At 28.0% G+C, this 27,215-nt stretch overlaps 1 protein-coding gene and 1 long non-coding RNA gene across 2 annotated transcripts in view; one reads left to right on the forward strand and one right to left on the reverse strand.

The window, feature by feature from the left end:
• The first annotated feature begins 571 nt into the window (after window positions 1–571).
• The window catches only part of LOC136091491 (uncharacterized), a 36,038-nt gene continuing 9,394 nt past the window's right edge, over window positions 572–27,215 (forward strand). The window contains exons 1-2 of the mRNA XM_065819113.1: window positions 572–707; window positions 24,912–24,973. Of these exons, the coding sequence (XP_065675185.1) occupies window positions 24,934–24,973 (40 nt within the window). The 5' untranslated portion in view covers window positions 572–707; window positions 24,912–24,933. The remainder of the gene's footprint in view (window positions 708–24,911; window positions 24,974–27,215) is intronic.
• On the reverse strand, window positions 18,806–21,682 carry LOC136091645 (uncharacterized). Its single transcript, XR_010644155.1, has 5 exons — window positions 21,155–21,682; window positions 20,357–20,455; window positions 19,528–19,686; window positions 19,161–19,223; window positions 18,806–19,075 (listed from the first exon to the last, which is right to left on the reverse strand). It is a non-coding gene; the product is annotated as an uncharacterized LOC136091645 (long non-coding RNA).

The raw sequence follows: 27,215 nt of genomic DNA on the forward strand, positions 1-27,215 counted from the left end.
TGACCCGGGCAACGCAGGGTAACTCCAGCTAGTTTAAATATAAAAACGCCTTTTTTCGAAGCCACATGTTATTAAAAACATCTAATTTTTTTTTTGGTTCAGAAATCTCAATAAAGTTTATAATAACAATTCAAAGTATTGTTGTTTCTTGTTTTTAAAAAATATTAAAAAAATGTTTAATAAACTTTAACTAGTAATTAACTAATGTAGAAAGATCTGGTAACTAATCTAGAAAGATCTGGTAACTAATCTAGAAAGATCGATGAACAAAAGGTATGATGAACAAGAATGTTATACTAATTACCTGCTTTGCGTTGAATTTAAATTAAAAAGTGCCTTTTTTCGAAGCCACATGTTATTAAAAACATCTAATTTTGTTTTTGGTACAGAAATCTCAATAAAGTTTATAATAACAATTCAAAGTATTGTTGTTTCTTGTTTTTAAAAAATATTAAAAAAATGTTTAATAAACTTTAACTAGTAATTAACTAATGTAGAAAGATCTGGTAACTAATCTAGAAAGATCGATGAACAAAAGGTATGATGAACAAGAATGTTATACTGATTACCTGCTCTGCGTTGAATTTAAATAAAAAAACGCCTTTTTTCGAAGCCACGTGTTATTAAAAACATCTATTAGAGTGTTGAGAAACTGTTAGAAACTACAAAGTAAAGAATCAAGCAATATCAGATTTTTTATAATATTAGTAAGTTTATATTTAATGGTATTGTTTATTGTTAAATCGTATTAATGATATTGTTTTTTAATTATAAAAACTAAAAAAGAAAAGGCAGGCTAGACAACTAGAGTAGGGCAAGTTGAGCAATTTTAAAAAAGTGAATATGCATGATAAGAAACTTGTGTGAATAAAACTTTCACAAACATTAAGCGTCTGTTTGATTTATATAAGTTTTATTTTATACACTTCAATGACGTAAGTAAGAGAAGAGAAAAACTTATAAAATAAGAAAGTGTCATAAAATATAAAAGTATTATATTATGCAACATCTTTAACTTTGAAGCCCGATATAAAAAAATTTTGTTACGCATTGCGTAACATTCTAATTCCCTAACTTTCATCCATTAGTCATTTTGTCGTGTTATGGATTGCTTTTAAGATTTATTAATTGCCCCTATGCTCAACTTGCCCTGCTTTACCCTATATTCTATTTTTAAATCTTTAAACTTTTTTTTTAGCATAAAATAACAATATACAAAAACATAGCAATAAATTTTTTTGCATGCATGTTAAAGAAAGCAAATTCGTTTGCTTTATTGTTTTTGTAATTTATTTTGTTAAGGTCCTAGTTGTATATAGTGTTTATATATTTGTATATATAAACTATGCGCTTAAACTTCAAAGTAGCACCAAAAGAGCTGAATAATGACAAAAGGCATAAACGGAACACAATTGTAGATTTTCAAAAAAGATAGAAGCTAGTAGACTTTCAAAAAAGTAGATAACATTTATATAAGGTTCAACAAAGTGAACAAAATGCTTCAAGTCTTTGAAATTGATTTTAAAATGGCGAATGAACTGTTTAGCTATTTCAAAACTAGTTATAAACCTTCTGTCTATTTACATAGAAGGTTTATATATAGTTTTGAAAAACTTGAAAAAAACATATTAAGTTTTGAAAAACTTGAAAAATAAGCAATGATATTAGTGGGCACACACAAGTACTCTGTACAAGTACTAGAAACAAAAAAGAATGAGCAAACGCCAACTAGACAAGTTGGTGTTTATTGAGGAATCAGACTGAGAGAGGACTTCTAGCTGAACTTGAAAGGCGAAGGCAAGTTTAAGTTCTTTTTTTCTTTCGTTTTAAATTTTTTTTCTGCTTTACAATTATGGATTTTGTAGCAATCACATTACACTCCCAAGCACTTTTATAAATCTACTAAAACGCTAAGAGCATTTATTTTCCAATTGTCAACATTTCCTAATGTCTGCAATTTAGATACTACTTCGTTTACATTTTGATTAAAATTAATACCAGTGAAACCAGAAAACCAAATCATCTGATTATCTGATAAAAAAACTTAAATTTACGTTCCCTAATGTCAATGTTACTTTAAGGATGTTTCTTGATGCTGCTTTTAAAAATTATGCTGGAGAAAGTTTTGTTTCATCTTTAATAAAAGCTTTAGATCTAATAGTAGACAGAAACACCTGTTCGCTCTAGCCGTTATTTAGATTGAAAATGTTATTTCTAAAACAAATCATCGTTGAAGATAAGAGTGATTATTTTGCTACCTAATTCATCTACTCAATAGTTTAATAATAAAACCTAAATGAAAACAGTGAAAACCTAAGGGAACACATATTTAGAGAAGCCTGTGTTTCAATTTACCCAACTAAATTGTGTTAAATATATATAAAATACAAAGATCTGATTGTCCCTTGCTTAATCTTCGCATTAGTTTATTATAATCACATTTACTTGATAGTTTTTGGTCTAATGCAGTAACATTTACTAGGTAAGCTATATTTAAAAATTGTGTTCAAGTACGAACTTTTTTTCAGGGTAGCTCATGGTGATGGCCAGAGGGTGGGAGGTGGGATAAGGGAGGCAGTTGGAGAGGCCACAATCTTTATTTTGCTGTGGAGCCAGAAGAAGCTAAAGACGGGCCTGGCTCAGTAAGTTGAATGCTTCTTTATTTATAAGGCTATTTTCTCATTTTGTTTTAGAGCGACGCGTAGTGTACCGGGTGAATCTTGGGAAGATTTAAAAAAAATTGTTAAAAACATATTTACTGAAGAACTCCAAATTAATAAAGAATTATTTTAATATCAATGAAAGAGTGCGCCGATCAGGTTCAATAAAAACAGGAAAAGAGCGAATAATTGTTTTAAAACTATTAAATTACAATGACAAACAAATTATTCTCCTAGTCGAGGACGGAAAAACTGCTGAACAAGTGTTTACATCAACGAAGACTTTGCAAAGGAAATTATTTGAGTTCGAAAAAAATTATAGGAAGAAATTATTAAGTTTAGAAAAGATGATAAGTATGCCGTTTTAATATTTTTAATAATAATAATGCCGTTTTAATAAATGTTTTAATTTTTTTTTTTCGGGAATTATTTTAATGCTATCTAATTTCAAACACAGTTGCCAGTTATATTTCACAGGCAAAAATTTAAAAAAAGTGTTGACCTGTGGATGTGGAGTTGACATGTGGAGGCTATTCTTCAAAGTTTCTTAAAAAAGAAGCTAGAAGATTTTTCAAGTCGTTTTCTCTATAGTTTATTTTATTTACACTTTTTGACAAGTATATATACTGTTTTTATCTGCTTTTTTTTGGCTCTAGCACGTGAAAAAAGAATATTTAGCTTAACAAATAACAATACTTAATACTTGTTTTTATACTAATTTGTTTTTTATATCTGGACTTAACAATTAAAAAGAACATTATCATGTTTTTGATCCTTTTCTTGACGCCATTATGGTATTCCGTTCAATCTACAAAGTTATTTACACTCATCTCAAAATAATTTGATTATAAGATCTAGGGTTATTTAGAATAAACTGATTTGGCTGCGTCCTTTCTCAGGCCGATTTTCAATAAAATCTTTAATTCGGGGTTGTATTGATTGCTTTAAAGTATAAAATACAATATTTAGACTTTATAATTTATAAATATGCAGTTTAAAGTACTTATTGACTCGTTAACTGCTTCAAGAATATTTTTTTTAAATTTGATAAATATTAAATTTTGTAAACTCGATGTTTGGTATTTTCAAAGTTTTCCTGATTACATCCCAACATTTTGCGTTTGCAAATCTTTTAAATTGCTATTAATATTATGATATAATACTGTTAAAACTGTGTATGCATATATGGTTATTCTGTATAACGTTCAATAGCTCTTTTTTTTTTTTTTTGTATATTTCTGTATACAATCTTATAACATACTTTCATTTCAGATATAGGATAATTCCATTATCCTATATTTGGCCATGATAAGTTTTAATTCTGGCCATGCATGAAATGCATAGTTTTTAAAATTATTCACTTAAACACAGATATATATATATATATATATATATATATATATTTATATTTATATTTATATATATATATATATATATATATATATATATATATATATATATATATATATATATATATATATATACATATATAGAGAGAGAGAGAGAGAAAGAGAGAAAGAGAAAGAGAGAGAGAGAGAGAGAGAGAGAGAGAGAGAGAGAGAGAATGACCAATTTAAATTACTTGATATATGTATATGATATAATCAGAGAAACAAAGACATTTGTTTTTAGACAGTTATAACTATTTTATAATAAAATTTTCATGGTGTTTTTTGCACTTTTCTTTATAATGAAAAAAAAAAATAAAACTAAAAAAATAGAAAGTTCAACGAAAATTGAAAAACAGAAGCACACGCAGAAAACACGTTCTATGGAATGATGAATCAAAGATATCAGCAATTAAGCTGTTAAAAATGGAGTTTCACAGAGAGCAGCATGAAAAATTTTAACATTCTAAGATGTTTGTTACAAGTTTGACTTTCTGGTGTAACAGAAATGGGAGCCAAACCAGGACATCCAACTAGTTTAGATGAAGAAGAAGAAAAGAAGTTAATTGATTTTGCATATAATCATGCAGCTTTAGGAATCAGATTTAGTCGATTGCAATTTCTAATATGTTGTTATATGCTGAAAATTTTGCTTTAAAACATAAAAAGCATTCAAGAATAGAACTCCCACAAAAAAATGGTGGCGTGGGATCTGCAAAAGGCACAAAGATTTTTCTGACATCAACCAGAAGATACAGTAGCTCAAAAATATGTTAATGAAAAACAACCTACTTCAGAAACCGCAATACATTTGAAATGTGGATGCAATTTGATTAACGTCCTTGAAAATAGTTTTAAAAAAAGAGCGAAGTATCTACAATGTTGTCAATCAGATAACCGGGAAACAATCAGAGTAATAACTTGTGTCAATGCAATTGGTAACTCTTTTCCACCACATTTTATATTTAAAGGAAAAACTACTAAGTCTCTCTGAAGTAATTAATATGAAAATGCCCCAGAAGAAAGTAGATGGAGTGTTTCGGACAGTGGTTGGACAAAGCGAGGCATTGCATTTCTATGGTTTACAAAGACATTTCTTTCTGGAAATTTTGGATTTTTGTAAATGCATTTGAATTTTTTTACTCTTACAATATTAAAAAGCTCCGCTTTTTTTAACTAAAGTTTATTTTTTTGGTTTTTACAGAAATTTTATTGTCTTTTACTCAATTGCCCCATTTTGGGCAATTGGGCAAACGAGCACTGAGATTCTGATATATATTTTGGGTTTTTATAAATGTTTATGAGCTTGTTTACTCCGACAATATGAAAAAGCACTTGTTCTTTAACTAAATTTAATTTTTATTATTTTTCAGAGCCTTAATTGTTCCCGCCAATCGCCTCGATCGGTGAGTTAGTCCTGAATTTTTTACATATTTTTTTTACATTTATAAAATGTAAATAAATTTGTTCAATCTGACAGTTTGAAAAATCTCTTTTTCTTTAACTATAATTAATTTTTATGGTTTAAACAGAGCTTTTTGTACTCTTAGCCCAATTCACCCAAAAATGGGAACACGTTATTGAGCCCAACATAAATTGTCATAACTTGGGAACCAGTTATTCAAATTCAAAAAACGAATTTATTCTGAAAACGTCTTTATTATCCTTGTACTTTGGTATTAATTATAGCCAGAGATAAAAATAATAGTAAAATCGTGTGAAGTGTCTAGTAAATAAATTATTTTCAATCATCACCTTCAATTTTTAACAAACTAATTATTTTTCATCGGATGAAAACATAGACTCAGACATAAACTATAATGATTTATTTACTGATTACTTGTGTCATTTTCCAAGAAAATTAAAATAGTTTATTTAAATATAAATAAATATATATATATAAATATAAATAAAGTTTTTTTAAATATATATATAAGAAAACTCATGACAAAAATTAAAATAATCGTGTTTTCGGAGGAAAAAAAAAAGATTTAGAGGAGTTTTTAATTTGAACTGTTTCAACGACTTCAAAATTAATAACTTCTATGACTCAATTTTTGAAGCAAGAGCTGTACCCTCAATCAATTGCCCTAATTTTCAGTAAACTCTGCAATTGCTAGATAAATTCATCACAACAGATATCTTTATTAATGATATTCAAAAGGAATACTTAAAATTCTATTTGGTTTTTAAAAAAATAACTCAACTGAGCATTCAATTACTCAATTTAGGCGGAAAATCTCCAAATCTTTTGAAAATACTAAATTTACGTTAGGTATTGTTATTATATATATATATATATATATATATATATATATATATTTTTTAATTCAACCATATTAATAAAGATTTACAAATGCTCATCGTAAATTAATAGAATTTGGTTAGGTGTCACATTGACTAAGTGTAATATATAGTTACAAACTAGTCAATGGGGTGACACCTAAAAAACATACAAAATATAAGTAAGAAAAAAAAAAAGATTGCTAAACAAACAGTAATCATATTTGTAATAATTAGATTGTTAAACAAATAATAATGATATATGTAATATTTATAGTAATAATACAAAATAATAATAATAATAATAAAGTATCAATAATATGAAGAATATTTATAATACAATATAAATTGTAAGTACATATCATAGATAATAATTAAATATAATAATAACATAAAATGTAGCAATATAGACAAATAATAAATAAAGCAAAAATCAAATCTCTTGTTCGTTAAAGAAGTTTTTACCTAAGTTGTCTTTGATATATCAAAGACAACTTAGGTAAAAAAAAAAATTATAAAGAAATTCTGTTTAGCAGTAAATAATCCGTAACAAGGGGATATTTTTTTAGACTCTTTTATTAATGCAGGAATACACTGGTTCCATTGGGAAATACAGTTTTGTTTTATGGAAAAATTACCATATTTAATTGTGTTGAAAAATGAAAAGTATAGCTTACTATTTTCTGTATTCTTGGTGTGATGATTGTGACTTTTATTTGTTTTAATAAAAAAATCTAAAAAAGAGTTTGGTAGTTTATTTTGAAGAAAGTCAAACACAAAAAGACAATTGTAAAACTTTACTAGATCATAGAGTTTTAGGATTTTGAGTTCAGAAATTTTTTTGGGGGAAAACGTCATTATTCTATTAAATGGAAAAAGTTTTTTTTTCATTAATTTTAAATTTAATATTATCAATAGTTTTTTAGGGGAATGAAAAATGATGTATTCAATTTTATTGACATTCCATGAAATACGATTACTATTTAACCAGTTACGTAAGCGATGAAGACCTTGAATAACTTTTTTACAAAAAGTTGTAAGTGGTTTTTTGATATACAAAAGATTTGTATCATCAGCATAATGATTTACCTTAATATTTTTTTATTGAACAAGATAAATCATTTATATATATTATAAAAACAATAACTATCCAAGAACGGAACCTTGTTGAACGCCATATTTAATAACTTTGTGTGGATTCAAATCCATTAATTGAAACGAACTGAGTGCGATCCCTAATATATGAAGAAAATCAATGATTAGCAATACCACGTTTTCCGTTGTAGTTTAATTTTTTATTAGAATATTGCGATTAACCGTATCAAAAGCTTTTTGAATATCTATGAATACACCACAAGAAAAGGAACCACTGTCAATTGCACCAAGAATCATTTCAGTAATGATAATAAGAGCATGAGAAGTGGAGTGATTTGAGCGAAACCCAAACTTTCGAATATGAAAACAAGCAGAACTATTCAAAATGTTGTAAATACAAGAATACATAAGTTTTTCTAAAGGTTTGCTGACATTTGATAATAATAAAATTGGTCTGTAGTTATTACATTCAAGTTTTAAATCTTTTTTTTTGAATTCGGATTACAGAAGCAGTTTTTAAGATATCAGGGAATACACCGGTGATGAATAACAGATTACATAGTTCAGAAAGTACCGGAGAGATATCATTTGCAAGAGCTTTAAAAATAGGTATTGGAATGCTGTTAGGTACCGAAGCCTTGCTTTCATTAAGAGAATGAATAATAGATAACTTCTTTTTTGTCTGTAGGTTTTATGAATATTGATTTAAGATTAGGATTTTTAAGATATTTATTAAAATCAGTATTGGACGAGCGAATCTTTTTCTGTAATTATTCCGAAACTGAAACAAAGAACGAATTAAAAGACTCCAAAATTTTAATAGGTTCATATATCATGGAGTTGTTAGAAGATAAGCAGAAAGGATGTGAGTTAACTCTCGAACTAATGTTTAAAAGATTCCTAATACCATCCCATGTAGATTTTAAGTTTTTGGCATTATAAGAGTAGAACTTAAAGCAATAGTTTTTTTTTACTACGACGAGTGAGAGTAACAAGTAAGTTTCTTTACGTTTTATAAGATTTTTCTAGATCGAGTTTGTTATTAGGATTCTTTGTTTTAAGAAATTTGTTAAATATCTTATTTCGTATTTTAATTGAAGTCAAGATTCCTCGTGTTATCCAAGGTTTGAGACCCCTTGAAAAGCAGCGACTGCTGACTTTTTTTAATGATGCATGTTTACCCAAAAGAGAATTGAAACTTGTGAAAAACTCTTAAAATGACTTAGTAGTATTACCTTCGTCGGCATTGATTACATTAGTCCAGCTAATTTTTGCGAAATCACTAAATAATTTCTCGCAATTTATTTATTTTTTAAATTCCGACGAAAAATGCAGCTTTTACGAGGATTAATTTTGGTTCTATAAAACGGATGTATCAAAAATCGGGGTAAATGATCTGATACCGTAGATGTAATATTACCTGCAAAAATATTTGCAGAAGTTGCATTTGAAAATGTGTTATCGATTAGTCTTGGAGTGATTTGTGATTCTTGTTTACATGAAATAAAGGGATGAAAGAAATAGAATTATCTGAGTTTGTTGATAAAAGATCGACATTAAAATCGCCATTAAAAAAGTAGTTTTGTCTTTTTCCATAAATAGATTTTCAAAAAGTGGAATTAAATATGATTTAACAAATTCTGAAATATTCATATTAGGATGGCGATAAATGTAGCCGAAAATGATGTTTAATTTTTTAGGAAAGGTGATTTTCACTAACACAGATTCTAAAAGCTTTGGTTAAAGCATACTGAGATTGTTTCGAAGTTTGTAAATTAATGTGTTAGATATATAAAGTAAAGCTCCTCCAAAATAAGATTTTGGAGTGTGCTCATAAACATAACGGGTAAGATTTAATGGGATAGTTGGTAGGATGTCATTTTTTAGTTTAGTTTCAGTTATTTCAATAATACTGAGTTCCGAATGGATTTATTTTTAGTTACTAGTATAATAGGGACCACGATATGAAATTGAGAATTGGATAAGTTTTTTTTTTTGAATGGCTTAATAATCTTTCCTGTTTCTCTTGTGTTATATTTATTAACGTTATTTGTAAAAAAGTTATTATAAAGTGATATTGTACTTGACCTAATTTAAATTTTAGCATAAACAATATATTTTAATAAATGTTAATTTGATAAATATTAAACACATTCATTTCTTTAAATTCAGCGTGAGTAAATTTTTCTTTATGGTAAATTATTAGACTTAAAGCATGTTTCTGACGTCGATATAAAACTTTCAATTTGGTTATACGCGTACTCGCCCAAGCTCGCGTATTCGCTCATATGAGGAAGCTAAGTATAAAAAGAAATGTATAATTTTTAAATTACTTTGGGATAAATTGGTCTTGCCTTATATATTAGACCTATGTTTTTTGATATTTTAGTGTTTAAAGCATTTATGTGATCTTTCCAAGATAAGTTTTCATCAATTATAACTCCTAAAAATTTACTTTCATGAGTTCTTTAGGGAGGATAGAATATTTGGTGGTGTGTTTTTTTGGTGATGTGTTTTTTTGGTGGTTGGTTTTTTTGCTGACTTAAATCAAATAAAGAGTATTTTTTTTTTCTGTTTTTAATGATGGGTTTATTGTTTTAAACCATATATTTAATTTTTGGAGTCTATGCTTACATTTTCATTCAGATCCTTAATTTTTGTCGAAGAGTAAAACCAATATATATCGTCTGCAAACATAATAAATTCAAGTTTGCTTGAAAAATTTGGAAGATCGTTTAAATAGATTAGGAAAAAGGATAGAACATTAGGGAATACCGCATGTTAATTTTAATTTAAAGTGGTAACTATTATATCAAGTAACACACTGTTGTCTGTTATACAGGTAACTTTTGAAACACTGCGACGTTTTTTTTTTAGTCCATAATTTCCATTTTTTAGGTAGGATTTCATGATCTATTCTTAGGAACGCTTTTGACAAATCTACAAGTTAAAGATCTTGTTCTTATGTATTCATATGATCTTGGTGAAGACAAGTTTTTTGATGAATTTCGCCACATTTCGTCTGTTCGACGCCATCTACAAACAAATGATCAGCCCGAAGATCTTCTGAACAACATTTAGGCGAAGAGATTTGAAGAAAATATCCCCCAAATATCCATCTGTCTTGGTATCTTTCTTACTTTGTTAATTAGCTCTCTTCAAGAACTTTCTAAGAGCTACCATGGAGCAGGATTGTCTTAACGACTGTCTTTTTCTTTTAATCTAAACAGATATTGCAAAGAAAGATATTTGCATTGTTGTAACTTCTAACTTTGCTGCTTGAAAAGCTCGTAAGGTCTAGGTGTATCGTAAGAAAAACCTGATACCAAGTCCACAAGTGTTCTTTTTTTCTTTGTTTTGTCTAATTGTTTGATTCGTGAACTGTCTTGAATAAAGAATTTTTCAAAATATTTTGTGAATACTCTTATTATTTTTATTTTGGTTGTGGTTAGAAAGTGTGGGTGGGGTCATACAGTAAAATATTTTTAGAAAATGCCCTGGGCATCATGAAGTCTCTGTGCGCCTCTGGATGCTTATTTACCTGTATGTTACTTTATCTATGTTTTTGTTTTTGTCTGAACCTCTTTCGTGGTGTTTACTTACCCGTTGTTACTTTATGAATGTTTTTGTTCTATTTAAAATCTCTGAGAAAAACTCTAACTTGAAAATCTCCTATCATGGGGCTCTTGGATGAGCAAAGGCTAGAGGTGGTGTCTCCATAAAAGTACAACTTAGGCAAATGATAACTGCATCCAGCTACTGTCTTTAAGGAGGCCACCAAAGCAAAGACTTTAGGGTATTCTTTTGCATTTCTTAATTTTTTACTCAGTTAATTTTTTGATTCGTTTTCAAGACAACTCTAATCACATATCTTCTCTCCTTGGTCGGTGTCTTGTCTATGACCATAACTGGGTTCATTTTTAGCTTTTTCTACTTTTGGTGATTCTGGAAACGCAATAATTCCTGTTAATCTTTTGTCTCATACTTCTTCTTTGAACTCACCCTTTCATCGCACATTCTACTAATTTAAAGCTGACTGGGATTCCTTCCATAATTTTATTTAACTCTCTCCGCTTATAAATGCGGTATCATTGTAAGATGGCCACAGATTCCATACAAGGACGGTTTTGAGATTTAGAGAGATAAAGAACCGAATCTTGAGTAGGAAAGTGGCGAGCACAATGAAGAGATTCAAATTGAGCAGATACTCATTTTGCAATTGATTTGATTTATGCTTTTCAAGAAAGACTGGAAGTTAGAGTTAGTACTAGAAGATAAGGGCTAGATGACTTATCAAGTACATTACCGTTCATAAATATAGGAAGATCTAAGTTATTGCTATAGTTATTAGTAATTATTTAAAAAAATTAAAAAAAACTCAATTTCAAGATCAAGTTAAATAAAACTTCTAGTTAAAAAAACTTTTGCAAGAACTTTTAGTTTTTTTTAACTAAAGAATATTGAAAAAGAATTTTTGATTATAATTAAATTATTTATAATTATTTATCATTTCAATTAGTTAAAAAAAAACTGAGTTTAATCAGAGTTTGAGTTCACCAACAACTGAAAGTCCCATACTGTAACAGAAGTGAGATCTTTTTTTAAGCTCAAATGCCCCCTCCAAACAATCAGAGAGTGTTAGCTTTTTATCAAGACAAGAATAAATGGCAGTATCATTAACGAACAATGCTACCTTAGATGTGAAAATTTCTCAGTGATTGTTAATGTAAATTAAAAAAATTATTCGGCCAAGAATAGAACCTTGAAGAACCCCTGATGTTAAAGGATTTGAAAAAGAGTGCTCTCCATCGAAGGCAAATGTTATATTAAAATTGGTAAGGAAAAACTCAGTAATCTTAAAGATGTTACTTGATACACCAAAAGAAGACCAGCATTCCAAACTTTATCAAAAGATTTAGAAATGTTGAGAGCGATAGCCTCAGCCTCTCCACATCTATCTAATGAAAGAATAAAACATATCAGTTACAACCATCAACAAATCAGCAGTTGGACGGGATGTTCGAAATCCGTAATAATGATCAGAAAGTAAGTTATTAGGTTCCAGATGAGAGGTTAAGTGTTTGTTAATTAAAGACTCAAAAACTTTGCTTTTGACTAAAAAACCTTGGTCTATAAGTTATGATAGTCGCTTTCCAAAATATTTAAAAATAGGGATAACAAATGCCACTTTCAAGCAGGTTGGAAAATAATACTCTGATAAGTTCTTGTTAAATAGTTTTGAAAGTATAGACGACAGCTCCTGAGAATACTTTAAGACTATAGCAGTGATGTTTTCCCGCCACATTTGTAAAAGTGTGTAAGGAAGAAATCACTTCAGGTACGGAAGCTGGAACGATACGTAGGTCAGGCATTGGATTAACTTTTATTAAACTAATAATTAAATTCTTCCAAGGAAGAAGCTGAACTATTTTCAAAGAACTTTTCTTCTAATTTGACTCTTGAATTTTATGACCGTACTCTTTCTGCCAATCCAACTAATCGGGTTAACCTAACCGATTAACCCATTGTTACACATTCAAACCACTCCAGCTTTTTTTACCATAGTCATATCTTAATTAAACTCTTCTGCTAGTTATGCTCTAGACAACATTTCTATTTTGGTCTTTTAAAAGTCTTTTCCAGAAACTTCTTTAATTTTCTCTAAACTATTTAATATGCACTTGACTGGGTCTTGTTTTCCTGCCTGCTTGAAACTGGAATTTGTGATTCCAATTTTTAAAAATCCTGTAAACGTTCTGACCCCTCAAACTATTTTCCGATCAGTTTTCTATTTGTAATTAGCAAGGTCTTTGAGTCTTTGATCAAAAAATATCTAACGTTTAACCTTGAGTGAAATAACTTACTGTCAGACAATCAAAATGGTTTTCAATTTTTCACACTACAGCTGCTTTGATAACTGTTGTCACTGAAAGATTTTATAGTGCATTAGATTGAGACAGAAAAGCTAAGACTATTGTTTTTGATATATCTAAAACTTTAACTTAAGTTTAGCATACTGGTCTTCTTATTAAACTTGCTTTGTATGGTGTATTTGGGAAATTTTTGACATTATCAAATTGTTTCTTTCTAACCGTTTTATTAAAGTCATCCTCGAAGGTCAACACTCTTTATCATTCCCAGTACTTTCTGAGTTACCTCAAAGTTCTATCCCTATCTATTGGTCCTGTTTTGAGTATTATCTACATCAATGATCTTCCTGATAATTTTAAAATTCAAAGTGTCTCGACGTGTTGATCTTTATATTCCTATCTCGATAAAAGAGGTTCTTAAATCTTATTTACTTTCTGATCTTTATATTCCTATCTCGATAAAAGAGGTTCTTAAATCTGATTTACTTTCTGTAACAGATTGAGGCTCGCAGTGGCTTGTAAATTTTAACTCCAACAAAATTTTGTTAATTACTGTAACCAACTATTGCAATACTGTAGACATTTCTTCATTGAGGAATGCCTACCCTTTCACCAAGTCTTTACGTCTTCCTCGATTATTGTTCACTGCTAACCTTATATGGAAATCATAAATACAATCAATTTCTAAATAAGCAAAGGTTTGCTAAATAGCTAAGTTTGATAAATTTTTTAAGGTTGCTTCTTTTTATCATACTCGCCATTATCATACTTTTTAAAACATTCTCTACTTCAACAAGTCTCTTATTTGCCTCTGTATGGAACACCGTTTTCATGTTTGGGTCGATTTTTCTAATAATACTTTATCTTTTCTGGACAATTTCCAAAAACGTATTTGGACCTAAATATAGTTGGACCTGCTACATCTGCCAAGGTTTAGTCTCTTTCCAATCGTCGTAAAGTTGCATCTCTTTTTCTTTTCTACAAACACAATCATGGTCGCTTCTCAAAGGAGCTATCATCTCTAGTTTTATCAGCCAAAACTTATTCTCTCTAGACTCGTTTTAGTAAAGTCTTTTTTTACTGTATCTATCACTTTTCAAGTCTTTTGTCGTTTTCTTGCTCCTAAACTTTATTATTTATTTTTTTTAAGAAATAGTGGCTGCTTGCATGTTTTGCTGGGAGTAAAACTGAATAAAAAAATAATATGTTTTAAATTCTTTAACAAATGATTATTGATATAAACACTTGAAAACTTATTTTTGTAATCAAAATACTCTTTACTCTGTGTCCTAATGGCTTTTGGATTTGACTTTACTTGCCAAAGGGTATTAGAAGTTAACTCTGAATTAAAACACCCTTTTGCAGGTATTAACTTCATATGGGTACTGCCTTGTAGAAGACCGCCTAACAAAGACTTTAGAAGTGGGTAGTATATCTCTAGTGACCTGCCTCAAACATCTTCATGATCTATTAGGCTGGCGTAGATGTAATCTTGTGTTACATTCATTCTTGTCTAGGATAAATGTTGATTCTACTTATCAGTATTTACTAGTACTTTTTTGTTTGTGGTCGTGCAACGTTTCTAATTTCTGATGAAAATATACAACTCTTCCCGTCATCCTATCTTCTAATAAGTTTATTGCTCTAAAACCTAGTTTTAGGGTTCTAAGGCTCTTGAAAAAAATTAAAGGTTCTTATCTTTTGCAAAACTCACCAGACCTACTTTCTTTTTGTGAGACTAATCTAACACAGCAAAAAGGGGTAATAAAACAGTTAATAATTACAAAAAGTAATCCTGCTAGCAATACATTGAATTGAAAATTCGCTTAAATGCATTAGGTATTAAAGCTAGTTTTTAATTATAACGTGTAAGATCAACAAAAACACATTTATTTACTCCAAAAACGCCAACTACCAACACCATAATTGCTTACTGCAATAATACTCTAGAATTATTTGATGGAGTTTATTGAATTGTTTCACCAATAATTTAATTGTGCAAAAAATAATGCTTAAAACATTTATTTATGATATAAATGTTTTAAGCATTATTTTTTGTATTTGGTTATGATCATTTCATTGTAGCTATACTTGCATTTTTGTTTCTCATAATTGAGAATGGTAGTTTGACTTTTTTTTGGTATATATAAAAAGTAATTTTACATACATAAACAAAAAAAAAATGCCCAGGAAAGGCTTCGTTTAAGAAAACCATGGATGCTCTTATGTTCCATGGTTTTCTTCGTTTAAGAAAACCATGGAACGCAAGCGTGTCATCAGGCAATTCGAGAAGGGCCCTACACGCGACCTCACGAGCATCGAAGTCCAAGGAATCACTTCCTTGGCGACAACAATCTTGTAGGGATGGAACTTCAGTTCCTCATGAAGGATCCGTCTAACAGAACGAGCTGATAATCCAAGAGCTGATGCGGGCAGATTGTTAGGGAGACCTCAATATGGATTGCCGCGCCGCTTCGACGTTCTGCGGAAATCTTGCAGCCCTTTGGAGACCAGGCTTCTTCTTCTTCACATCTCCAGATTCCATGAAGTTTTTCACCCACAAAAAGATTGGCTGTTGTTCTCGAACACGGCCACGAGGTGCAACATGGAAGTGCCAACGAAATGCGCGCTGTGTTGCGATGATTGATATATATATATATATATATATATATATATATTTATATATATATATATATATATATATATATATATATAGATATATATATATATATATGACTTAGTAAAAACACTTATCTAATTTTTGAGTAAAAAAAAACTGTTTTTTGGATTTTAGCGCTCAAAGACTCTCAAGTTTTGAAACAAACTTTATATAACTATATATATATATATATATATATATATATATATATATATATATATATATATTTATATATATATATATATATATATATATATATTTAAACAACTTTAAAATGTATTCTACAGAATAGAGTGCTCAATGTTCTTAAAAGAACAGAGCAATTATATATCAGTAGAAAATCACTTAACAAAAATTGTATTTATGTATGATCTTAGTAAGAGCTGTAATAGAACTTATAAAGGTATATTTTACTTTAAAAAAGATTCTTTACAGTCGTATAAGCTCGTAGATTCGTAGAGAAACTTGAAAATACATAATCTGTGCCATAGTCATAAATACAATCTGTCATTATGACTAATTAATACTCCATATTTAAACAATCGTCGTTCAAGCGATCATTAAACGTTTACTAAACATTTGCAAAACGTACTTGTGCCCACTGGCTTAGTTTGGTTAATGACCGAACGTTATTTCGGTTACTAAACGAACATTAGTTTGGTTACTGACAAAATTTTAATTTGGTTTCTGAACCAAGCTAACATTCTTAACAAATTTTAACCGAAATCTTGATTTAGGTTTATTTTTTTTCAATTAAAGTTTTTTGTAAAACAGTTTGGTATTTTTTATTTTATTTTATCTAAAGATTAAATTCTCAAATTTCAATGTTTTTTTTTAAGTAATTGTAAAGAGTGTACGCTTACGTTTTTATTTTGAAAGTAATATAAAAAAAACTACACCAATCTTAAGTTTTTATTTGTATTTTCTTAACGAAATACAAATAAAAAATGCGTTATTTCGATAATACAATAGAAAAACAATTTCATGCTGTGACTACTTAAAAAGTATTTCGTTGTTACTAACGGAACGTTAGTTTAGTAACTAACCCAGCGTTAGTTTGGTTACTAACAAATCATTAGTTTGGATTCTCAACCAAACGAAAATTCCTATTAAACTTAAAATCAAATCAAAAATATTTTTTTATACATAAAATCATTCGTAAAACGTGTACTTTGGATTTTAACATATCTAAATAACAAATTCTCAAGTTTCAATAGTATTCTTTTAGAGTAAATAAAAAATGTACCCTTATGTATTTTGAGAAATTTGTGCATATAATGTGTAAAAATTCATGTTATTTCAAAACATCGTTGCTCATAAAATATTATGTAATGTAAATCTATCCCCAAAAATGCCTTTTACTAGATACTATTTAAAAGTTTCTGAAATAAAACTGAAACGCCGAAACACCCTTTTGCTGCAATCTATGTAAAAATGGTATACCCAAGTAAACTCAAGGTTTGTCACTTATAGAAAATAGAAAATGACCATAAAATTATTATATAAAACCATAAAGATAATTATTATAAACTACACTGGTGTATAGTTTATTGAAATTGCTTCAAATGAAGGAATTTCAAAAACTATACACCAGTATTTTATAAAGAGAAGAATAAAAAATGTGTAGAGGTAGAGACTCAAAGTATGAACGTTAATAGAATCAAAAGGTGGAGAACGGACGGTAAGTAAAAGCAAGTTTAGCAAATTCTATCTTTTCAATTTATTGTATTAATGGTTTTTATGAGAGGTCAGTAGCGAATAATAATCTAAGAAGAGTTTTGTTACAGTAACAATTCACAAGGCACTACCAGTCCCAATCTGGTACAGAAGTGAGATTAGATTCGAGAATGGCTGCTTATTCTAATGGGTTGAAAAAAGTAGACTTTTTATTAAGACAGGATTATAAAAGTTTTCAGGAAAGAGAGCCACTTTAGATTTAAGATTTTCATAAAAAACATTTCTGGCCTGTAAAAAACGCTATTTACCCCAAAATTTGCACACAAAAATTTATCGATGAAACTGAAATAAAAAATTATTTTGTTACAAAATTTTTAGGAGTGGTTCTCGACAAGAACATTACATGGAAACCACATTTTGATTATATTCAAAATGTGGTTCAAATGATATGTTCAAAAACATCTAAAGTTAATGGAGTGATTAATGGAGTGATTAATAATTCCAGATTATATCTAAACAAAAAAATCTTAACCTAAATTTATCACTCATTTATTCACAGCCATATAAATTATGCAAATATAGCATGGTGAAGCACTGAAAAAACTAAAGTACTAAATTCCTCTACTGCCGTTAAAAGCATGCGAATCGCTTGATTTATTTTGCAGATCGTTTTACTCTTTCCAAACCATTATTAATGGAGACGAAAATACTTAGCATTTACAAACTCAATATTTATAACGTTTTATGCTTTATATACGTGTTTAAAAACAAGTTAACTTTACCCAGTAGGCACAGCGACGTGACAAAAACGTGAATTTCACGTTATTTTGGCACGTGACAATTAGGTGACTTTTTGGTCCCCATGAAATGACCAATTCACGTGATTTATGGACGTGTTTTTCACGTTACTTTTGGCACGTGATATTTAGGTGACTTTTTGGTCCTCATGAAATGACCAATTCACGTGATTTATGGACGTGTTTTTCACGTTACTTTTGGCACGTGATATTTAGGTGACTTTTTGGTCCCCATAAACTGTCCAAAAGACGTGCTTTTTACGTTAATTTTGGCACGTAATATTTAAGCAATAATTATGCTTTATAATTACAATTATAAGTGTTTGGATTCGTGTAAAGAAAAGAAACTTATCGTCGAGGAAATATTTAATACGTGTTAAAATACATGGTTTTATTAGTCAGTATATTAGTTCTTGACATAAAAATTTTTAATTTGTAATAAAAGCTGCACTTTTGTTAAAATATCCTCCTTATATCCAATAAGTAATAAGTACGAAGTCGTAGATCTGCAACTTACGAAGAGCACGCTTCAAACTTATATATCTATTCTCCCATAAAAGCACGCTTCAAACATAATCTAACGAATCAGTCGATATTTTCTTCTATAAGAGCACGCATCAAACTTTATCTAATGAATCAGATTTAGCTAAAAAGAAACGAATAAAATCTTAAATAATAATATGATTATTTAATAATTATATTAAATCACAAACTTTTAAAACAAATCTTACTTTGAGAGTTGCTAACTTCTTTTGGCAACAAGATTTTCTAGTGTGTTATTTGTTTTCTTTTATCTAAATCATTAAATAATTTTAAGAAAACAATACTACATACAGTGTAAACAAATAAAAGTCATTTGCCTTCTAATTTTATACTCTGATTGCTAAAAAAGTAAATAAGTATTTAATAAAAAAGATGTAACAAAAAAGTCGACAGATGATTAAAAAAAAAGAAGTACATAATAAAAATTACAAGTTTAAAAAAATATTTTTTATATATATATATCTATATCTAATATCTATCTATAGATTTATCTATATCTATATCTATATAAAGTTAATAACTGATGGGCGTGATTAGAAAAAGACCTGTACTCACCTTATGTGATAACATCTGTGTACTATGTGATAACATGATAATTTGTTTACTTTGTTTTCCATCTTCTTATATTTGCATCTGTTTCTACATTAACTTGTTCATACATTAACTCACTAGATGCAAAGGTGACAGCCCACGAAGTTGCTTTAAATGAGTAATCTACAAAGTTTTGAACAGCATTAAATGTTAGAATGCACACAAAAATTTTAGAATGCACACAAAAATTAAAACAATTTATAAAAATGTAATAGTTATCACATAACCACAAAGCATTATAGTGGGGATTTTATATCATGATTTTCCTTATCCATGGTCAGATTTTCACCTTGAGGCTCCTTTTGTTGTGGAAACATTCACCATGGCTAAGGAGCCTCATCTACCCCTAATTATATATAATATATTAAGTATAAAACTAAAAATATGTATAATAAAGTATTATCAAATTAGGTCACCAATAAATACAGAGTGCTGAAAATTCAACTCAGAATCAAGTTGCATTCTCCAACAAGATATGAATTAAATCAAATTCTTACTACAGAGTGCGATCAAAAAAGAAGACAAAGAGAGGGAAAAGTGAAATTTAAAGTCAAACTTTAAAAGTTAAAAGGTTATTGGGTCTTACTACAGAATGATATTCCTAGGCAATAACATAACAATACCATTGGGTCTTCCTTGTCAATAATATTTTGTGCAGAACTTATCATTTGTCATGTAGCTTAACAAATTTAATATTAAATAAGTTATAATAACTTATTTATTATCAAATTAATTACATTGACAAATTTGACAGTCTAAAATAATATACAATATGGTAGAAAAAAAAGTATACCTTGTAGTAGGGTTTGATCTTTTGCGTGTTGCAATATGATAATTATCTGCCATAACGTTACACAATTTTGAACTAAGCTTTATAATATATTTATTAAACCTAAATTGATAAAACTTAGTTATAAGATAATATGTTTGGATAAAATATAATATATATGTGACATTTTATTTTTGTCAAAAATGCATTGCGGAGTTATAAGATATCTTACGCCCTACTTTTTAAATTATTATAAAATTACAATGCAAAATAATTACATTATTATAAAAGTAAAATAAAAAGTAATTACAATAATGATTATATAAACTACATATTTCATGTAATCATTATATTTAAAATATCCTGAAAAAATTTACGGAAAATATCCTGAAAAAATTCAGAACATTTCCCCCCTCATTTTTCCCATAATTTTGCATTCAGCCAAGTTGTTTCTCAATTTTTTAAAAACTTTTCTTAGTTTTTGTATGAATGATGACTAAAACAACATAAAAACAAATAGATGAATAATATATACTTGTTATATGTTGTAATATAAGTTGTATGTATGGAACTTGTAATATAAGTTGTATGTATGGAAAATTTTTCGGATATTTGGAAAAAGATAAATTTCAGAAAAATATCTGGTATTCCGGGAATATCCCGAATGAGATAATCCCGGAAACTAAATTATAAAAAAATAGTAAATAAAGAATATCTTTCCAAGTTTCTAATCACAGGTTTTTATTATGAATAAAAAAAGTTCCAAAATACACAATATTTTGGCAACGTAACATTCACGTTTTAATCAAGTAAAATTGTCACCTGGACAAGGTCACCTTAAATATACATGATTGAAACATGAAGAAGGAAACGGGGTAAGAGCAGGCATTAAACTTTATCTAATGAATAAGTCGATATTTTCTCCAATAATAGCTCACAACACCAAATTTAGCTCAAAAGAAACAAATAAAAACTTAAATAATAATATGAATATTAAATAATCATCTTAAATCACAAATTTTTAACACAAATCTTACATGGTGAGTCACCAACTGTTTTGGCAACAAGATTTTCTGGTGTTGCTATTTCTTTGATCTAAATCATTAAACAATTTTTAAAAAAGCAATGCTATACTTGAGAGAAACTTGCTTTACATATTGGAAGGTTGTTAACATTGAAAGATAGGTAAAATGCAGTTTCAAATACAATAGCATCATAATTATCTTTTTGTGGGGAAAACATCGAACAAATCCGTGTTAATAACCTGTTTTATATTGTACATAATAACAATAGTAATAAAAGTCATATAATATATATATAATAATAATTTCATATAACTCGAATATATATATAATATTCATATAATATTCAAATAATATGAAAAAAGGAAATAAATAAGTATTAACCCTTTTTAACAAGTAAAGCACGAGATCAAGATGTCATATATTATAAAAAGATAAAGTATTTAATAATAATATATACATATATCAATAATAAATAACATAACACATTTATTTATTGATATTATCTTGGATAAATTCTTTAACCTTGTTGATAAAAACCAAATAAAGAAAGAAAATCTATTTTGGGTTTTTATCTAAACGACTCTTGAGTAATAATGTATACAGAAGTTCTAGAGACATTATTATTGCTCAAGAATCAAGAATAAGTTCTGCTACAACTTATAATTTGTCCATGTAGCTTACTTAATTTAATATTAAATTCGTTATAACATAACTTATTTCGTACTAAATTAAGTAAGCAAAATGGACAAATTCGCCAGTCTAAAATATTATATCATAAAGTAGAAAAAAAGCATACCTTGTATTTGAGCTTAATCTTATTTGTTTGGCAAATAGGGACGGCAAACAGGGTACTAATTTAATTAACTTAATTTGATATAATTTAGATATTAGATATTACAACTTAGAATATATTGTTCTTTTTAGTTCTGTTTTAAATGCATTGCGTTAAAAGATATTATATAGACCAAGTTTTTTTTTTTAATTATGATAATACTACAATAAAAATTAATTATATTATCATAGAAGTGAATAATTATAACTAATATAATGAATACAAAAACTATACTATAAAAAAATAATTAATATAATAAAAAATATTATTTCACATTTCTTATGCCAGTTTTTTTTGAGAATAAAAAAAGTTCCGAAAGACGAGATATTTTGGCACGTAACTTTCACGTGACTTTCACGTAAAATAGTAACCTGGACGAAGTCACCTAAAATAAAGGATTGAAACGTGAATAAAACGTTGCGTGCCTACTGGGTACCAATCTTTGAAGATCTTTTTTCTCTAAATCCAGTTAATAAACATACACTTTCAAATAACTGTTTTTTTATGAAAAGTTTGCAGATCAAAGTTCAACAGATTTCGCATCATATTTCATGCACCACATCTCAGAAATAAAATTGTTAAATCTAATTTTGATATATCTAATACTTTTTTGACATTTTAATTGTAAATCTTTTATTGCATTTTTCTCATTCTTATTATAAATAGATGTCTGTATTAACGGTGTTAACTTTCAGGGCTGTCCCGAGAAGGGGGCGTAGGGGGTGTCTATCCCCCCCCCCTACAACTTGGACACTGGAGTCGGCAAAATTGTCCGTCAACAAAAATGTCGGCCAACGAGGACCCTTTTTTTTTCAAATAAGTTAGTCGAAAATTTTTTTTTTGGCTTTAGTCGGCAAAAAACAGATACGTAACTTCCCTCTCCCCCACCCCCTAAAACCCATCCCTCTCTTCGGATGGCCCTGTTTACTGTATTTAATTTATGTATGTATTTATATTTTTAATTTATATGATATTTGCGCGTTTATTGGTTCTAACAATAAGATCCTATTTTATAATTAAATATATCATTTGGTATCCTCTTAAGATTTATATTTTTAATTCGAAAAATGATTTATTGCAATTTTTATTCTTGTTTATGTTCTCATGTAAAAAAGTTTTAAACTGGTAAAAGATTCTGATGATAAGACCATTATGATCTTATTTCAGAAGCCTTGTTTATTTGTTTTTGTAAATGATGACAAACGTAAACAAGCCAAAAGATAAAAAAAAAAACTCATTTATTCTTAAAGCATCGTAAAGCTCAACTTTCTATGGTTAGGACTAAGAGATTGATAATTTATGAAATAAAAATTTACTAAATTTTGCTTACTAAATTTAAGTTATAAAAAATTTACCTTGGTTAAAAAAATGGCGAAGACCGGGTGCTGTGTTTAATATATTTGATGAACAATAGGTGTTAGATCCAAAAAATTGCCAACACCGGGAAGTTATATATATTTACCTTACATATATAAAACTTTATTAAAAATTTTCTCTAATTAATCATAAATACGAAACAAGACATTCAATAAGTAATTACTACATTCCATTTTGAATTGAATATGTATACGTATAAATCGATTTGTAAATTGTAGATATCGATTTGTAATCTTTTATATTTACGTTATACAATACGTCATTTTTATATTTAATTTATATTACGGTACGTATAAATAACGATTTTTAATTTTTAAACTTTAAACGATTTAATTTATTAACTTTACAACTTTTTTTTCAAACTTTTTAACTTTTAAATTTTTTTATTTCTTTTTAAACTTTTTAGTTTCACTCTTTTGTATAATATTAGAACTTGTCAAATTATATATTTCACGAGGGGACTTGATGATAAGACAATTTGTCTTCTACTTGCCCAAGTTAGATTGTATTTATATATACATTTATTAGATCTAAAGGATAAAATTGTAAAATGTGTGCTAATTGACGAAATAAAACTAACTACTACTAATGTTCACAAATTTGGTCATGATATATATATATATATATATATATATATATATATATATATATATATATATATATATATATATATATATATATATATATATATATATATATATATATATATATACATATATATATGCAAAAAAAGTATTTATACTCTAAACATATATTTTATAACCATAAATAATTTCTTTAAATACTTACTCTTTGAATAAAAATGTTTTTTATCAACAAAAAAAGAATAAAAACATCATGAAATTAACAAGTATTTAACTTACTAAAAAAACGTTTAAAATTTTATTAAAGAATTAAAGTAGGGTTATTTAAAGTGGAAAGCGTACTAACTAATAACAATAAAGTCCCTAGCCCAGTTTTATGTTAAATCACAAACGCAGCAGCCAGTTAGGTTTTTTTTTGTTCAAGACGCTTATTTAGTGTATTTAAACCACAAAGGATTATGCAGAAGTTTTTTCTCACTCTCTTATTCTTTATTTTTGACTTCACGTGATTCAGAGCATATATTGTAATCACCACAGTTGGGTAATTAAAAAAAAACAATATGCATAGACAATTTGTATTATATTCTTTTAGATTAAGTCAATAAGAAGTTCAAAGTCCCAATATAGTAAACCTTTTTCACGTAAGTAGGTGAAATGACTAAATACCATGAATATATATATATAATTTTAATTATTTATAAGTTTTTGTTTTTTTTATCTAATTTTAAAATACTCATTAATACTTTATAATAACCTTTTAGAATAACGACTGTACAAATTTAAATGGAACCAAATCAAGGAGATAAAATTAGCTTTTTTAAAGGTAATTTTTATATAAATGTCCATTTTTTAATTCTTTCTTTCAATGATACTTAGTGATAGTAGTAGTAGTAGTAGTAGTAGTAGTAGTAGTAGTAGTAGTAGTAGTAGTAGTAGTAGTAGTAGTAGTAGTAGTAGTAGTAGTAGTAGTAGTAGTAGTAGTAGTAGTAGTAGTAGTAGTAGTAGTAGTAATAAACAACCTGCAGAAGAATCTTCGGTATATTCGAGTAGATCTGACATTTATAAAACTTTACAAAACACTTAAAAAAAGTTAGTAATAGTATTAATACAAAGATTTATGTGGATACATCAGTAAATGTAGCATTATTTTGGAGCTTGGAAATTCATTTTTAATCAAATTTAGATTTTAAAAAAATCTAAAAAGCGTACTTCTGTCTACCTACTTTATTTTTGGGATCAATTTTATTTTACATGGAAGATATTAATTATATTAACTTTCATAGATATAAATTCTTAACATTATTAAAACCAAATGGATCTATATCCATTCGGTCTTTTAAATACGCTATTTACCCCAAAATTCAGCCAAATTTTTTATTGATGAAATTGAAATAAAAAGAGATGTTGTAGCGAAGCATTTAGGAGTGGTTTCTCGACAAGAACAATAAATGGAAACCACACATTGACAATATTTGCTCAAAAAAGTTTAATTGTAACGGAGTCTTATACAAATCCATATCATATCTTAATAAAAATCCTTAACTCAACTATATTTCTTACTTATTAGCAGTTATGTAAACTATCAAAGTATATTTTTGGAAAGCATTGAAAAAAGTAACAAAAACTTAACGTAAATTTACTTTTACCGCCGTCAGAAACATGCAAACCGCTTGATTAATTTTACAGATTCATTTACTTCAAACCATTATTTATGGAGATAGTACATAAACGTAAGAAAAACAATAAAGTGTTTTTATAAACATTTATTAAGTTTAAAAATAATAAATTTTTATTGTAAAAAACTTTATGGCTGTATTTACGTAATTTGAGGTTTAGAAGATAAAATAGCTGGGTTTAGTTCAAAAAATAAATTTGATCCAAGCCCAGATATGATTTACTTTTTAGTCACAAACTAGCACAGATAAGCACAATTGCTTATCTGTGTTTGCTCGTGGACATCCTTATCATTGTAAACAAGGAAATCGTCATGTAAACCTCAGAGAACTTGTGTTGACAGACCCAATGTTGCAGAGCAGAGTTCATCAACTGTGGTTTCAGGCAAAGATGCATCACCTAGAGAAACAGTTCGGATCAAAATATAAATAAGATAATTTTAACTTATAATGTAATTTTTAGGGTCATCAGCTTCCCAGTAACTTTTTTTTGGTCCTTTAAGTGTTCAAAATATGATTTCAATCCAAGAGAACATGGGGCTTTCAAATACCGGAATGATGAAACTTGGATTTGCTCTCAACCAGATTAGCCTAGTAAGGCTAGTTGAAACCAACTTTCAGCAAAAGGCATTAAGAGACTACTTCACCATAAGAACTTGCTGCCAGCTCAGAAGATAGCCAGTTTGTGTGGAAAAATCTTACATTTTCCACATCAATTGCTCTCTCAGCGCCTTGGATATTGCTATCTAAGCTCGTTGTTTTTCCTTCTCTTTCATTTGCTTATGTTTTGAAAATCAAAGGTTTTAAATCCAGTTTTCTGAAGCTTCAACTGAAAAAAAATTAGCCTGGGACTGTATAGTAAAAAGCCACAAAAGCTTTACATTCTTGTTTCAAATGTAATTGGGAAAGATACAAAAGAGATGCTTCTCATCCCAATTACTCTCATCAGTTCCTAAACTGTGTTGTTGAAATTAAATAAATTGCCAATTTATCTTACGATACTTGCCAATTTATCTTACGATCAATTGATAATTCGCGATTGGGATGCAAAAAAAAAGCAATAAGTTTTATAATATTTGTCATTAATTAACTCAATTTTATTTTCATTATTACTATGCATATTTAATTTAAACTCTTTTTAAAAATGGAAGAAAATATCTTATTTAAATCTTCAAATGAAAATGATATCATCAATGATAACGGCACTGATTTAAATTATTTTAGTCACAAAATGCTAGAAAGCCAATACTATTCAGTTTCTGAATCATCACAATATCTAAGAAAAACTAAAAACACTTTTTCAATTTAAAACATCAATATTCGAAGTTTAAATAAAAACTTTGAAAATTTAAAAATATTATTGGATACAATTAAACACGATTTTAAAATTAT

Source organism: Hydra vulgaris, chromosome 15, assembly GCF_038396675.1.
Source record: "Hydra vulgaris chromosome 15, alternate assembly HydraT2T_AEP".
In the NCBI taxonomy this organism is placed as follows: Eukaryota; Metazoa; Cnidaria; class Hydrozoa; order Anthoathecata; family Hydridae; genus Hydra; species Hydra vulgaris.